A 13,756-nucleotide genomic window follows, 5' to 3' on the forward strand; every position below is an offset into this window, starting at 1 on the left:
ACCTGACTCTTCTAGACCCTCAGGCTGTGAAGGTGACTCTGTCTCCTTGGTCCTGTGTTTCATGAATATGAGTCAGGATTCTCACGTCTCCTGAATGCCCCTCAAAGTCAAAACAATGTTCTTTAACATTATCACTTATAAGAGTATTGCTTCTAACAGATAATTTTTTTCTTTTTTAGAGTTTTGAGTGAAATACTACGTAAAGTGTAGAAGATAAAATTGATAGGATGTTTCCATGATCTAGCTTAAGAAATAAAATCCTTCTATTTTTTCAAATCCATTGCTTAAAACTATTGTCTCAAAACTCTTGAACACATCTCAAAAAATTGAATTTACCCATATACCTGTGCTCTAGGTCCCTGTGTTACCCTTTCTCATGGAGGAGATGCACAGTTCCTTAATGGCTATGAGAATAAGGGCATATGTAGAGTTTAATCTATAGACAATCAATAGAACTTGAGATGAAGAAACCTAACATTAACAGATGAAGAATATTATTAATTTTCATTAAAGATACATATACAAAAAATTTGGGGAAAAAAATCTCAGTATTGTGAGGGATGCTGAATACAGTCTCATCATCCAGTGCTTCCATATTAAAAGAGAAAATTCAGAACTGGTCTTGCTAAGTCTCATATATGTATTTATGTACACACATGAACACGTATATGTATCAATAAGCGCACACACATACATATAAATGTATCTCTACTGACCAGATTTCTGGGCACACGTATTTATGTACTGGGCAAGGAGGCAATGGTGAGTGTGGAACTTCTTTACTTCTTCAGTAAAGCTGAAGAGATTTCACTGATCTCAGGTATCCTGTTCTGGTCACAACATTCTGAGGTGATTTAGTTCATTTCAATTGACTAAGAGATATTGGTGGATGTTAAGTTTCTAAGGCCCGAGTGCCTTCTGTCATTTGGTATAATTGATCCTAAGAGACACTTCTGAATAAAAGACCCCAACAGGAGTGCTCACTTTGGCTGCACATATATTAAAATTGGAACGATACAGAGAAGATGGGCATGGCCCCTGCACAAGGATGACATGCACATTCATGAAGCATTCCATATTTTTAAAAATATCTTTAAAAAAGAAAAAGAGGGGCACCTGGGTGGCTTAGTGGGTTAAAGCCTCTGCCTTCAGCTCGGGTCATGATTCCAGGGTCTTGGGAGCGAGCCCCACATTAGGCTCTGCTCAGCAGGGAGACTGCTTCCTCCTCTCTCTCTCTCTCTGCCTGCTTGTGATCTCTGTCTGTCAAATAAATAAATAAAATCTTAAAAAAAAAAAAAAAAGACCCCAACAGGGGACAAAAGACCAAGGCAGAAACTAAGGGAAGTGAGACCTCTATTATTATTATTATTATTATTATTATTACTTATTTTTTATCGCAGAAGAGAGTAAAGAATCTCTGTAAAGATTTTGAATAAATAGAATGTTAGAGGTGGGTGCTAGAAGGAAGGAAAGGGAACAGAGAACATCCCTCATCTTGTCTGGAGGCCTTTTCCCTCTGTCTTTCCCTCTCCAGACACCTGAGAAATGCAACACATGTTCTTACCGCCATGGAGTTGCAGGCAGGGAAGGACACCAGCTTCCTGGGTGGTATAGATGCAACGGGCAGGGAAGACAGTTCCACTCAAGTCTCGTAAAAGAGACATACCCTGCCTCCCTTGAGGAATACTGAGTTCACATACTTTTGACTTACCAGACCAAAAACAAAGAGAACCAGGCCAGACAAATTCAAGGATTAATTGGCTGAAGGTCACAAGACCAGCTGTGATAGAATCTGTACTAACAACGAGGATTCCTGAATCCCCAAACTTGGGTGTGTGTGTGTGTGTGTGTGTGTGAATTTGAAATAATTTATATAGCTTTTTCTTTGAATTTAGGAAACTTAAGATGTAAGACTCAACCAAAATACAATGTCATGCTTTGCTATAATTTATATTTCATCCCTCAGTCTCACATTACCAGATTTCTCATTGTGAATCTCCTGATTTTATCAGTACTTACCCAAAATTCACATTAAAAATATACATATCAGGATAATTTACCATATTTTAATGGGTGCTTTATAACAAATAGAATTCTGTGTCATGATTGTTTTCAGTAGCAAACAAGATTTGTTTTCATATGCTGAGTGACCCACTTGAAGAAAGTACTCTACTTTGTTATGAGGAAAAGAAAATAATTCAGGCCAAAGTATGGATTTCTTATTTTAAAATTTTTTAAATTTATTTACTTTTTATTTATTTTCAGCATAACAGTATTCATTATTTTTGCACCACACCCAGTGCTCCATGCAAGCCGTGCCCTCTCCAATACCTACCACCTGGTTCCCCCAACCTCCCACCCCCTGCCCCTTCAAAACCCTCAGATTGTTTTTCAGAGTCCATAGTCTCTCATGGTTCACCTCCCCTTCCAATTTCCCTCAACTCCATTCTCCTCTCCATCTCCCCATGTCCTCCACGCTATTTGTTATGCTCCACAAATAAGTGAAACCATATGATAACTGACTCTCTCTGCTTGACTTATTTCACTCAGAATAATCTCTTCCAGTTCCGTCCATGTTGCTACAAAAATTGGATATCTACCAATGCTAGCATTAATTTGAAATAGTAAAGTCTGATAATTTTACTGTTGAGTGTTTTCACCAAGGATTACCAATAATCCAGTTCGGGACATGTGAATTCCAAAAGGAAACAGCAAAAAGTAGACCAGTGCTGTCTATGCTACCAATTTGTGGCTTTTACTGACACCATCTTTCCTAGAACAGAAAAGGTCAAGTCTGTGGCATTGCAACTAAACAGAATGGCTATCATGGAGAAAACACAGCTTTTCAGCTTATAAACTATGTGACCTTGAGCAAGCTAATTACACTTTAGTCCTCTTATTTGTAAAACTGGGAAACAAAAATCTATCTCACTGGCTCCTTCTAGAAATAAAGGCGACTAACCAGTATAAAGCACTTACCGTGGTATCTGGAAGGCAGTAATTACTTGTGTCCCTTTCTTCTAATTTTCTGATCAAGGTCACGTGGCTGACTAGTGTCCAGGCAATTATTAGAGCCCAGACCTTTTATTTTCTAGGGCAAAGCTCTCTTCTACCTAGAATTCTTCCATTATTCACATCATAATGTTCTCAGGAATGGGAAGAAGAAATATCTGGGAAGTCATTTTTTTGTTAGCCTGAGAAGCAAGCCAGGGACTGGTGCCCTTTCTTAAAAATAGTCAAGTTTCTACTGCTAATTGAGATAAGGGATCCTTTCACAATCTTTTCTTAGAATTCTAGGTATCATAGCTAGTTCTTTTGTTTCTTTATACATAGAGAGGGTGGGGGAATATATAATGACTCACAAGTGGAGAAAACTTGAGTGTGTCTCTTATTAACTGAGCTTGTTTGAATGCACTGGAAAATAGGACACAATGCAGGCAGGGTCAACCGAGTGCTCAAATTAAAATATCTGTTTCAAGGTTACCATGAGGCTCTAGAATGCTTTTCCTCTAGCTTACTTGGCTCCCAGAAAGAACCATTTAAACATCCAAATGTTAAAACACAAATGAAAAATTATTGTCAGTATTCATGAAATAATAATTAATAATCGAGATTTTTCCAGTTTTGTTGTGATGTAATTGACAGGCAACACTGTGTAAGTTTGGCGCATGATGGTTTGACTTACATCCATTGGGAAATGATGACCACAGTAAATTTAGATAACATCCATCATCTCATATAGGTACAAAAACATTGTTTGTTTGTTTTTCCTTGTGATGAGAACTCTTAGGATTCCTTCTCTTAACAATTTTCAAAATACCCTACAGCAGTGTCAACCATAGTCCTCATGTTGTGCATTACATGCCAAGAACTGTGAAGGTTTGTACCTTTTGAGCACCTTCTTCTGACTGCCCTCCCTGACCCCTGCCTCGGGAAACCACAAACCAGATCTCTTTCTTTATGTGCTTGGAGTTTTTTTGTTCTTTAATTTTTTTTTTGTTTTTAATATTCCTACATATAAGTAAAATCATACAGTGCTTGTCTTTCTCTTTCGACTTTAGCATAATGCCCTCAAGAGCCATCCTTGTTGTCCCAGACAGCAGGATTTCCTTCTTTCTGGTGACTAGCACTTCATTGTATGCATATACCACATCTTCTTTATCCTTCCGTCTTATACCTAGTATCTGCCAACCTGTGCATCTACTGTCTATCTTATTTTTTTGCCTTTGAAGACTTGAAACCAAAGATGTAAAGCTAATCTGATGGGCACATTAGTTTTGGCAGTTTATTTTTATCCAGAATATCAGTAGACTTGGAGGGGAGTTCAGTGCTCTCCCCTTATCTTTATTAGTTTTTTTTTCTTACTTGGAAAAGAAAAGTACTGTTATTTTTTGCTAGTTTATACAAATGGATAATTGACTTTAAAAAAAGTTCTTCAATACTGGTCAAGTATTTCCATTTGTTCACAGTTTGTTTTAATTTAAAAATAAAAAGCAGCAGCTTCTCCACTGTGCACTAATAAATTCATCACCACTGCCTCTGGAGTAAATTAGTGTTTTTGCGTTCCTAAGGTAAAAGTGATCCAGAAGTAATGGGGGAGCCACTGATGGCCTTAAAGAATCACAAAACGGAGTTTATTATGTCTTTCTTGGGAAGCCTCGTCTTTATCATTGGAGATAAAGGCAAGGCTTAGCTCCCCTCTGTGAAGCCCTGGGGAAAGCTGCCAGGCCTTCACAATCTTCCTTGAACAGGAGTCCAACTACTAGATTTTACCCTCCACCGTGGTCTGTCTTCTCTTTCTAGCGACTGGGCTACACCACTGACCATCCTGCAAGCAACAAGAATAGCCATTTACATTTTCTTCCTTATTACTTCGGTAGGAGTTGTTTTGGCATTTTTCTGACATGCTTGTTTTGTGTGTGTTTTCTCCTGACTCCTTGGGAATTTATTTGAAGGGCAACATGTTTATTGCGAAGCACATTGGATTGTTCATTTTAAGCCTACATTTTTTAAGTGTGGAAATTGAGTTATTTGAGAAGAATCAGAACTGGAGAGATGAATGGTGACAGGCAGGAATGGGAATGCATTGCTGGTTAGGATTTCATGTAGCCAGCAAAGACCACCTTTCAACCTTGGGCAATCAGAGCTTTCTTCTGGGCCTCATGATTCAGGCATTCTGCTTTAGTTCTCTTGAGCCGTCTATTCCCAATGGGCAAATTATTTGAAAATGGAATGTTTTTTTGAAGCCATATTTGTGACACTACAATGGAGATGAGCTACATAACGTAAGTACAATAATGTAGGAACCTAATTCCCTGAGCTCTGCTCAAGAAATTAGTGACTGTAGAGAAAGAGTATAAATAGTCTGAAGATTATTTTCTGTCTTAAAAAAATTATATATTTCCCAACAAATTAGGTTGTACAGGGTATTACTTAATAATTCTTGACATTAAAAAATTGATTTCTGTTCACTTTCCTAAATGGGCAAAAGTGAGTCAAGGAGGCCTTCATAGGGTATTAAGTTTAGAAACAATAGAAAGGCAGATGACCCTGTCCTACACTGGCTGTCATCTTCACCTCTGAGGAGATGCTAAATGAGAAGCTGAAAGTACATTATCTAATACAATGTTGGTCTAAGTGTGGTTTAGGAAATTCACATAGGTTATGAAAGAGATTCCCTAGTAAGAAATACTGTATATTCTGAGCAAAAGCTAAATCGTTTTTTCACAGCAGGACATGAAGAAGCTTCAGTGTGCTGATTTATATCATAATCCACTAAAAGAAGAATATAATGGTTCTCTTTACTATGTTTACCACAGCACCTTTTATGGGAGGGGTTTCTGAACTTGGGCCTCCATGAGCTCACTTTGGTGTTTGAGCACCTGAGAATATTACTTCTACTAATGCTTCCTTGGGTCAGTCTGAGATGGAGGAGTTTCTCTCTCAACTCTGTATATTTTTTAATTTCCCTCCCATTTCTAAAATTTACCCTTCCCCCTGTAAAAAAAAACTGTAACCTTTGGTCTCCCCACCATTACCCATTTCCATCATGTATAACTTCGGTCAGGGTCTGAGATCGTCCCATCCAATATAAAAGAAGTGTTGAGTGTTCTTTTATTGTAGATTCAGCAAATCACTACTACTGCATTTCATTCTCTTCTAAATCACTCCTATTTTCTTTGTTATGGATATGAAGCTACATTTTATTGGGATGGACCATATGGCAATAGTTGATATTAAACTGATGATAGTGGTGATCCGTGTCATTCAACCTAAGATGTTAATATTATCAAAGAGAATTATAGTTACCAAGATATTTCTTTGCAAAAAGAGACTTAGCTACCTAAAGAATTTGGCTTAATACTTTCATAAATAGACTGGACGGTTGGCAGAAGAGATCACTTATGCTTGTAAATGATACCAAGTTGGCTGAGACTGACAATATCATGTAAGGCCAGACAAGAATGCAAAATGATACAATCAATTTGACAGTAATGTGCACTGGATAAAATGAATTACAGTTAGGGTGCATGCAAGGTTTTGGTTGCAAAATAGAATAATTAATTTGAAAAATGCAACAGGAATAGAAACATTTACTTGGACTGGGCAATATTCAGAGGAGTTTTAAAGTCACAGCCAATCACAGAGTCAGGCTCTGCTGAACAGGCCCAAATGGGACACCTCTGAGCCATTCATTCTGACCGACCATCTGGACCTCATCATGTAGATTTTGGCTGCCACACTGAATGACTATTGGCACTAGATCAATGGTTCCATTCTAAGGTCTATGAACTTCAGGCATTGGGACTTAGCATTATTATTTTGAGTAATATAAGAATACTCTTCCTGCAGCCGATTTAAACTCTGTTCATCTTTCCAAACTCAGTTAAAGGTCAAGGGATTCAGAGATTATCTCCATTCTTATTTCTATAGGAGACATATTGCTTAACTTAACACAGGGTCTGACAAACATTTCTGGCTGAAGATAGCACCAGCTTCTTTGTATATGGTCCTCAACTTTGAACTTTTTAAATTACATCAAGACAAGAGTCCAGTATTATACATATATTATATTTTGGTAGGACTTGTGTGTAGTCAATAAAAACACTGGTAACATTCATCAACTAAGACTTAAGAAAGTTAGTTATCACAACAATAAAAACAGCACAATGTTGATTTGAGAACATAAAAAGTTAAGAAATTTCTGTGGAAGTAGAGGACCATGGCTCTTATCCTTTTGATTCTTGAACCAAATTTTCTCATTAAGAAACAAAATAAGTAATTATTTTTTGTGCCAATCATATTCCATGATGGTATTTAATATAGCCATTAAACTTTATTACATTCTAAATTCCAATAAATCTAAGTCAATATTTGGTTTAGTGGAGTTTCATGTAAGATTTGTTACTCAGAGGTGGTGGTTTTATGTGTTATAACATGAAGTAAAATGGAAATAATTTTTATTGTGCTTTCATGTCTTAACTATGGAGGTGCTAGATGGATTTTTTTTTAGTGCTAAATTTTCTGACCAAGTATATAATTAAACTTCTGGTTTATTCTTTATCCTCCTGCCACTACAAATTAATTAAAGGTTTTAGAATGATTTATCAACTTTGATTATTGAAGTAAAATCCACAAACTACATTATACCATCTACAGTAGCATTACCCCTGTAATCAGCCCCTGTAATGTATATGTGTTTGAATTTATTAGAGCTCAGTCCCGAACCAATGTCACCCTTGAGATTTTCAGTTACATGTAATGGGTTCCTTTGGAAAATAATTCGAGACTAACTGGATGTTGTTGAATTCTCAGGCCATGGTAAGTGTGACTGTGGCAAGTGCAAATGTCAGGAAGGTTGGTTTGGGAGTGCGTGCCAGTACCCAACTCACTGTGACCTGACGAAGAAAAAGAGTAACCAGATGTGCAAGAATTCTCAAGATGTCATCTGCTCTAACGCAGGTAAGAAATCCATCCTATGAAAATTCTTAAATAATCCCATTTTGGTTTTTCATGGAAAAAGGTAGGCGTTGAGAAATGTGGAACCTCTGAGAGAGACTGCTTTTGAGTATATTTTTTTGAAATGAAATGCAGATAAATCAATAGGGGGAAAATGTCATCTTGCTGAGACTGGCAAGTTTGATGCTCCCCAGCTGTTCCAAATGCCTTCTTCAAGCAGGATATTCACAGGAAACAACACCCCAACAACATTTTATGTAAATTGTGAGCCATGATTTTGAATGCTGGATTAAATCTTTCAAAAAGGATTTATATAAGCTGACTTAATTATTTTCTATTACAGTTCAAGGGTGCTTTGAATTTATACCTTAGCATCAAATAGAACCAAAACTTTTTAATTGGATAGAAGCTTTAGATGCACTGGATGTGAAACTCATGAGAAAATATAGTGAAATCACAATTTTATGTTTGGTGAAAATATTTTTACATCTCATAGAAGACATTGAAAACTGCTTTTTAGAAACTTATAGTAAATCTGTTAAAATTAATTACCCAGATCATATAAAACAAAGCAACTGGTTTTGGTTTCATTAGTGCTTAGCTGATGTTACTAAAATTCAGTACTCTTTGCATATTTGGGCACATGGAACCTCAAAAGTCCACTTTTTCTAAAGACTGGTGGAATTTGGGAATTCTCAGGTCCAAAGCTGGGAGCTTTGATTGAGTTGTTTTGGTGGGTGTAGTTTGGGCTGCAGTGGGTTTTTTTTTTTTTTTTTTCCAATTTATTTATTTTCAGAAAAACAGTATTCATTATTTTTTCACCACACCCAGTGCTCCATGCAAGCCGTGCCCTCTATAATACCCACCACCTGGTACCCCAACCTCCCACCTCCCACCCCAAAGCTTTCCCAGAAATTCTTTTGGAAAACCCTGGGTGTGAGCCATTGTTTTGGATGCTAAAGACAAGTGTTTGACTACAGGAGTAGTGACTATCTTCCCTCTTGAAGTCCCATTGTAGGTAAAATCCTCCTTTGTTCAGAGCTATCGTCTTTCCACAGTCTTTGACTGCAATGAATTGCCCTGTATAGATTAAGTGCAGTAAGAGTATTTTGCTAGTAGGAATCAAGGCTATACCCAAAGCAAGTATTTTTTTTTTCAGCCTTTTATTTTTTTTTCTTCAATTTATTTATTTTCAGAAAAACAGTATTCATTATTTTTTTCACCACACCCAGTGCTCCATACAATACATGCCCTCTATAATACCCACCACCTGGTACCCCAACCTCCCACCTCCCCCCGCCACTTCAAACCCCTCAGATTGTTTTTCAGAGTCCATTGTCTCTCATGGTTCACCTCCCCTTCCAATTTACCCAAATTCCCTTCTCCTCTCTAACGCCCCTTGTCCTCCATGCTATTTGTTATGCTCCACAAATAAGTGAAACCATATGATAATTGACTCTCTCTGCTTGACTTATTTCACTCAGCATAATCTCTTCCAGTCCAAAGCAAGTTTTGAGTGGATGGGTCAGCACCATGAATAATGGTCTTAACAGTCAGATTATTCACTGTGTTAACTGATCTCCTTGCTTCTCTCCAGCACCTTAGTCTTTTCTGTCTTCTCTGTAGAATTTTTCTACCTCCAGTTCCTAATACTCATCCCTACACACACACACACACACACACACGCACACGCACACACACACACACACACACACACAGCCTTTGCATGCTTACCATATAGTCTCATTGTTTTGAAAATATCAAGCTTTCCAAACTTCTTTCAGTAATAAAGCTTGAATTCTGCTTTATTTCTTTGTTCTTTTTGGCTCAATTTATATATTGTTTATTTTTCAAATCAAATCTAGTTTTTTTTTTTAAATAAAACATTATAAACAAATAGGAGTTAGTTTAGGATCCACATGTTTCAACATTTAAGTGAAAAAAAAAAAACACATGATTTGCTACATTAACATTCCTTAAAGAAGAAATTTACAGAATTGTTTCAGGACATGATGAAACATACTTGATAGGATACAAAACACAGTTTTAAGATACCTGAGCCTCTATCTTTTTTTAAATCAGTATAATACTTTTGTATAATCAACCACCCATATTCCAGTTTCATTCACTGACCGAACAATGTCCTTTACAGCATTTCCCTGCCTCCGTAGGATCAGTCTAGGGCAGAGTTATATTTAGCTGTCATCTCTTGTTAGCCTCCTTTAATCTGGACCATTTCCACAGACGATGGTGTTACAGCATTGAAAATTTTGAAGAAAATTCTCTCCAACCTTTTTTAAAAATAACCTATATAATGTTACTTGTTTTGGCTTTGTCTGATGTGTTCGTGTGATTAGATTCATGTCATACATTCTTAGCTGAATCACCAGATAGAGGATTCTGTGTTCTCAGGATGTGTCATCTGGAAGTCCATGATACCCATCTGCTCTCACTGGTGAGGTTAATTTTGATCACATGGTCAAGGTGTTGTCTGATGTCTCAGCCCTGTAATTACTGATTTTGTCCTTGTAACGAATGAACAGTCTATTGGAAACTCTTAGAAATTATAAGGCATCACATCCTCGTCAAAATTACACCCGATTTACCATCCACTGATGACTTCCACCTGACCCAGTACTCACACTACTGACTGAAAAATGATGATTTCCAAACTCCAGCATCTCTTCCCTATTTACTAGTTGGTACTCAACATTGTACCACAAGTAAGAATCTTCTCTCATCTACCTGTTATTGGATATGTCATTTACTTCGTGATTTATTGTCCGTCCAGGATCACAGTTCCTATTACTTCAATGGTTTATTCCTCATTACCACACTTAATTACTCTGGTGCTCAGCTTGTCCCAGATGAGGCAGTTGGAGCCCCTTCAAGCTAGCGTCTCGGTCCTTGTGACATGCCTTCACTGTTTTGTTTCATCTTGTTTCAGCAATTCTTTCTTTTCTGGCATAACAAAATATTCCAGAGCCATATTGTACCTGATTCGCCACAGCTTTGGAATCAACCATGTCTCTAAAGAGTCTTGGTTCCTTTAGGGGAAGAATGATATTAGAATAAAAAGTGTAAGTACTGGGGATGCTTATTTCTCCTGGGATGAATTTGCTTCTTGGCCCTTTCTACAGACAGGCTAGTAAACACGCACATGAACGTGTCCATGCACATACATACATACATACATACATAGATGTACACACAGATATATTTTAGAAATCGTGAATTCATAGCAATACATATAACTGCAGTCCACCCCCCACAACATTATCTCCTGTCTTTCCCCTACCATATTTGCAGGTCCCATTTTTCACACTGAGAACTCTGGCTCCCAGCAGCATGGATATATTTCCTTATTTGCTCAATCCCGGAGTACATCTAAAATTGTTTTTAGAATGACTTCATGTGTACCACTATTCAAAACAAGTCTACCAAACATGTTGGGATTTGTTTGCAATGGACCTCCTCCCCGACCCCCACCCCACCCCAGCCATGCTCAGGATTGGTGTGTTCCTAAGTTACTTGGGTTTCTTTCCTTTTGTCTCCCTTTAGTGTAGTTATTATACATGTTGGAAGTACAACTGAGCTTGTTTACTTCAGATTGTTTTCAGTTTTAGACTTTTTCCCCCCCTTCTTTGCATCCTTATTGATTTTATTTTATTTTATTTTATTTTGCAATATGTAGAACATTAGCATGCTTCCTAAAGTCAAAACTACATAAAAAAGCATCGTTAGCAGATCATCATTCTCTCCTTAAACCTTCCCTCCTGCTTTCCTCATACCCAGTAGGTAACTAGCTTTATGGTGTTCTGCTTTGTCAGTGTATATGTTTATTTTAAATAAAGGCAGATAGATAGATGTATGTGTTATCATTTTTTTTTCATTTGTTCCCTCCACAAAAGGCAGCGTGCTGTATGTGCTCTTTTGCACTCTGCCTTTGCCACTCAGAATCTCCTGGAATTCACTCCATATCAGTACACAGAAATCTTCCTCATTCTTTTTTCAGATGCATAGGACTCACCTCTATACAAGTGACCTAATACTCAGTCTTCTATGGTGGGACACTTTCCAGTGTTTTGAAATTACAGATGTTAATGCAGAGAATGAACTGGTACAGATTCATATTTCGTGGGGGTGTATTTTCAGGATCAATTACTAGACATGAAATTGCTGCACCCAAAGGTAAACTCGTACACAGTGTTAACCTTTCTCTCTTACTCTCTATTCATGAAAGTCTTTCAAGTTGACTTGAGCAATCCATTCTCACATGGCTTCTTTTAATGTATATTTCTACCAGCCTAGTTCCGGATGACTCCCTCCCCCTAAACTGCATTAGGCTCTAAGTTCTTTCTACTAATTGTTCCCCCTTTATATCATGATGTGGTTTTCTGGAAGCAGCTTGGGGCAGAACGGGAAGAAGAGGAAGCTGGACCGGGGCATAAGACTGCAGCGCAGGATGAGATGGAGCTGGGGACTCAGGGAGTTCCAGAAGTTGACTCTAGAAGGGTGCAGAAGGCAAGACACAGCCTGCTGAGCAAAGTGGGGCTCAGTGCCATTGCAAAGGAGTATGGGTGGTGTTCAAGACAGGGAAGTCTTCCTAGAGAGATCACTTTATTAGTCAGAGTGAAAAGTCAGAGCAAAAATAATCTAGTAGAAAGCAGAAGACCAGTCCTAGAGACTGAGCTCACCAGCAGCTAACAAGAAGAAGCAGTATGCCATAACATGAACACAGAGTCTGTCACTTTTGCCTGGGCTTCCATCTGCCATATCTTGGAGCTTCAGTTGTGAATTCTACTTGGTGGGTGAGACAGGAAGTCTCGGAACTGTTGTAAACGTCCCACATTAGCCAGAAATTGTTCAGATGTGTGGATGGGAGTGAGCCTGCCTGTCAGGGTGTCAGTGACGAGTTGTTGAATTCAAAGGTAGAGGCTGTTCCTTCCTGTCTTTTCTGAAATCAGCTCCGTATTCTGCCCTGCCGATGCTATACCTTATTTCCAAACCATGAGAGGTCCTGGTATTCCAGCAGAAAAATTCTAAAGTCCTTAGCCAGTATTCTCGATCCTTTCCTCTCTGCCTTCAACTGACCCTTTTCTCCAAACCCAAGCCAGACTCTGCACTGTTTTCATTCCACATCCTTACCCCTTAGCTGAGCCTCCTTGCTCAGCATCACAAGCCTTTTCTCCATCTCCACCTCTTGAGATTGTATCCGCACATCAAGTGCCAACTGAAGAACTTGCTCCTTTACTGTGCCTTTCCTCCTTTGCAGAATCAGACTAAGGTTTATACTTTTAATATAGCATTTGTCACAGATAATGTTGCAAGTGCCTTTATGTCATCAGGTCTCATAGGTACGTGTAAAAATTATTGATCATCTGGGGTGCCTGGATGGCTCAGTGGGTTAAGCCTCTGCCTTCGGCTCAGGTCATGATTTCAGGGTCCTGGGATGGAGCCCTGCATCAGGCTTTTTGCTCAGTGGGGAGCCTGCTCCTCCCACCTCCACTTACCTCTCTGCCTACTTGTGATCTCTGTCAAATAAATAAATAAAAATATTTTTAAAAAATTATTGATCATCGAAGCTCTTCCTCCCTAGTCTGTGATTTACTTAGTTTTAGTTTTATTCATCTTATCTCCTAGAGCACCTGGTACTTTGCCAACAATATAACAGGCAGCAAGAAAATGTAGTGAATGGATACGTGGATGGTTGAAAGACAGCATGAATAAATGTGGAAATGGAAAAGAAGGGTGATAATTAGAGAAAAAATGAGATGAGGCAGTACCATGAATTATA

The 13,756-nt window shown here is 38.2% G+C and overlaps 1 protein-coding gene and 1 non-coding gene across 2 annotated transcripts in view; both read left to right on the forward strand.

The window, feature by feature from the left end:
• Positions 1-13,756, forward strand: part of ITGBL1 (integrin subunit beta like 1) — a 209,032-nt gene that overhangs the window by 78,356 nt on the left and 116,920 nt on the right. Inside the window, exon 3 of the mRNA XM_044250051.1 lies at positions 7,816-7,962. Within this exon, the coding sequence (XP_044105986.1) occupies positions 7,816-7,962 (147 nt within the window). The remainder of the gene's footprint in view (positions 1-7,815; positions 7,963-13,756) is intronic.
• LOC122908026 lies at positions 977-1,083 on the forward strand. The gene has a single exon (XR_006384830.1). It is a non-coding gene; the product is annotated as a U6 spliceosomal RNA (small nuclear RNA).

This window comes from Neovison vison, chromosome 5 (assembly GCF_020171115.1).
Source record: "Neovison vison isolate M4711 chromosome 5, ASM_NN_V1, whole genome shotgun sequence".
Taxonomy (NCBI): Eukaryota; Metazoa; Chordata; class Mammalia; order Carnivora; family Mustelidae; genus Neogale; species Neogale vison.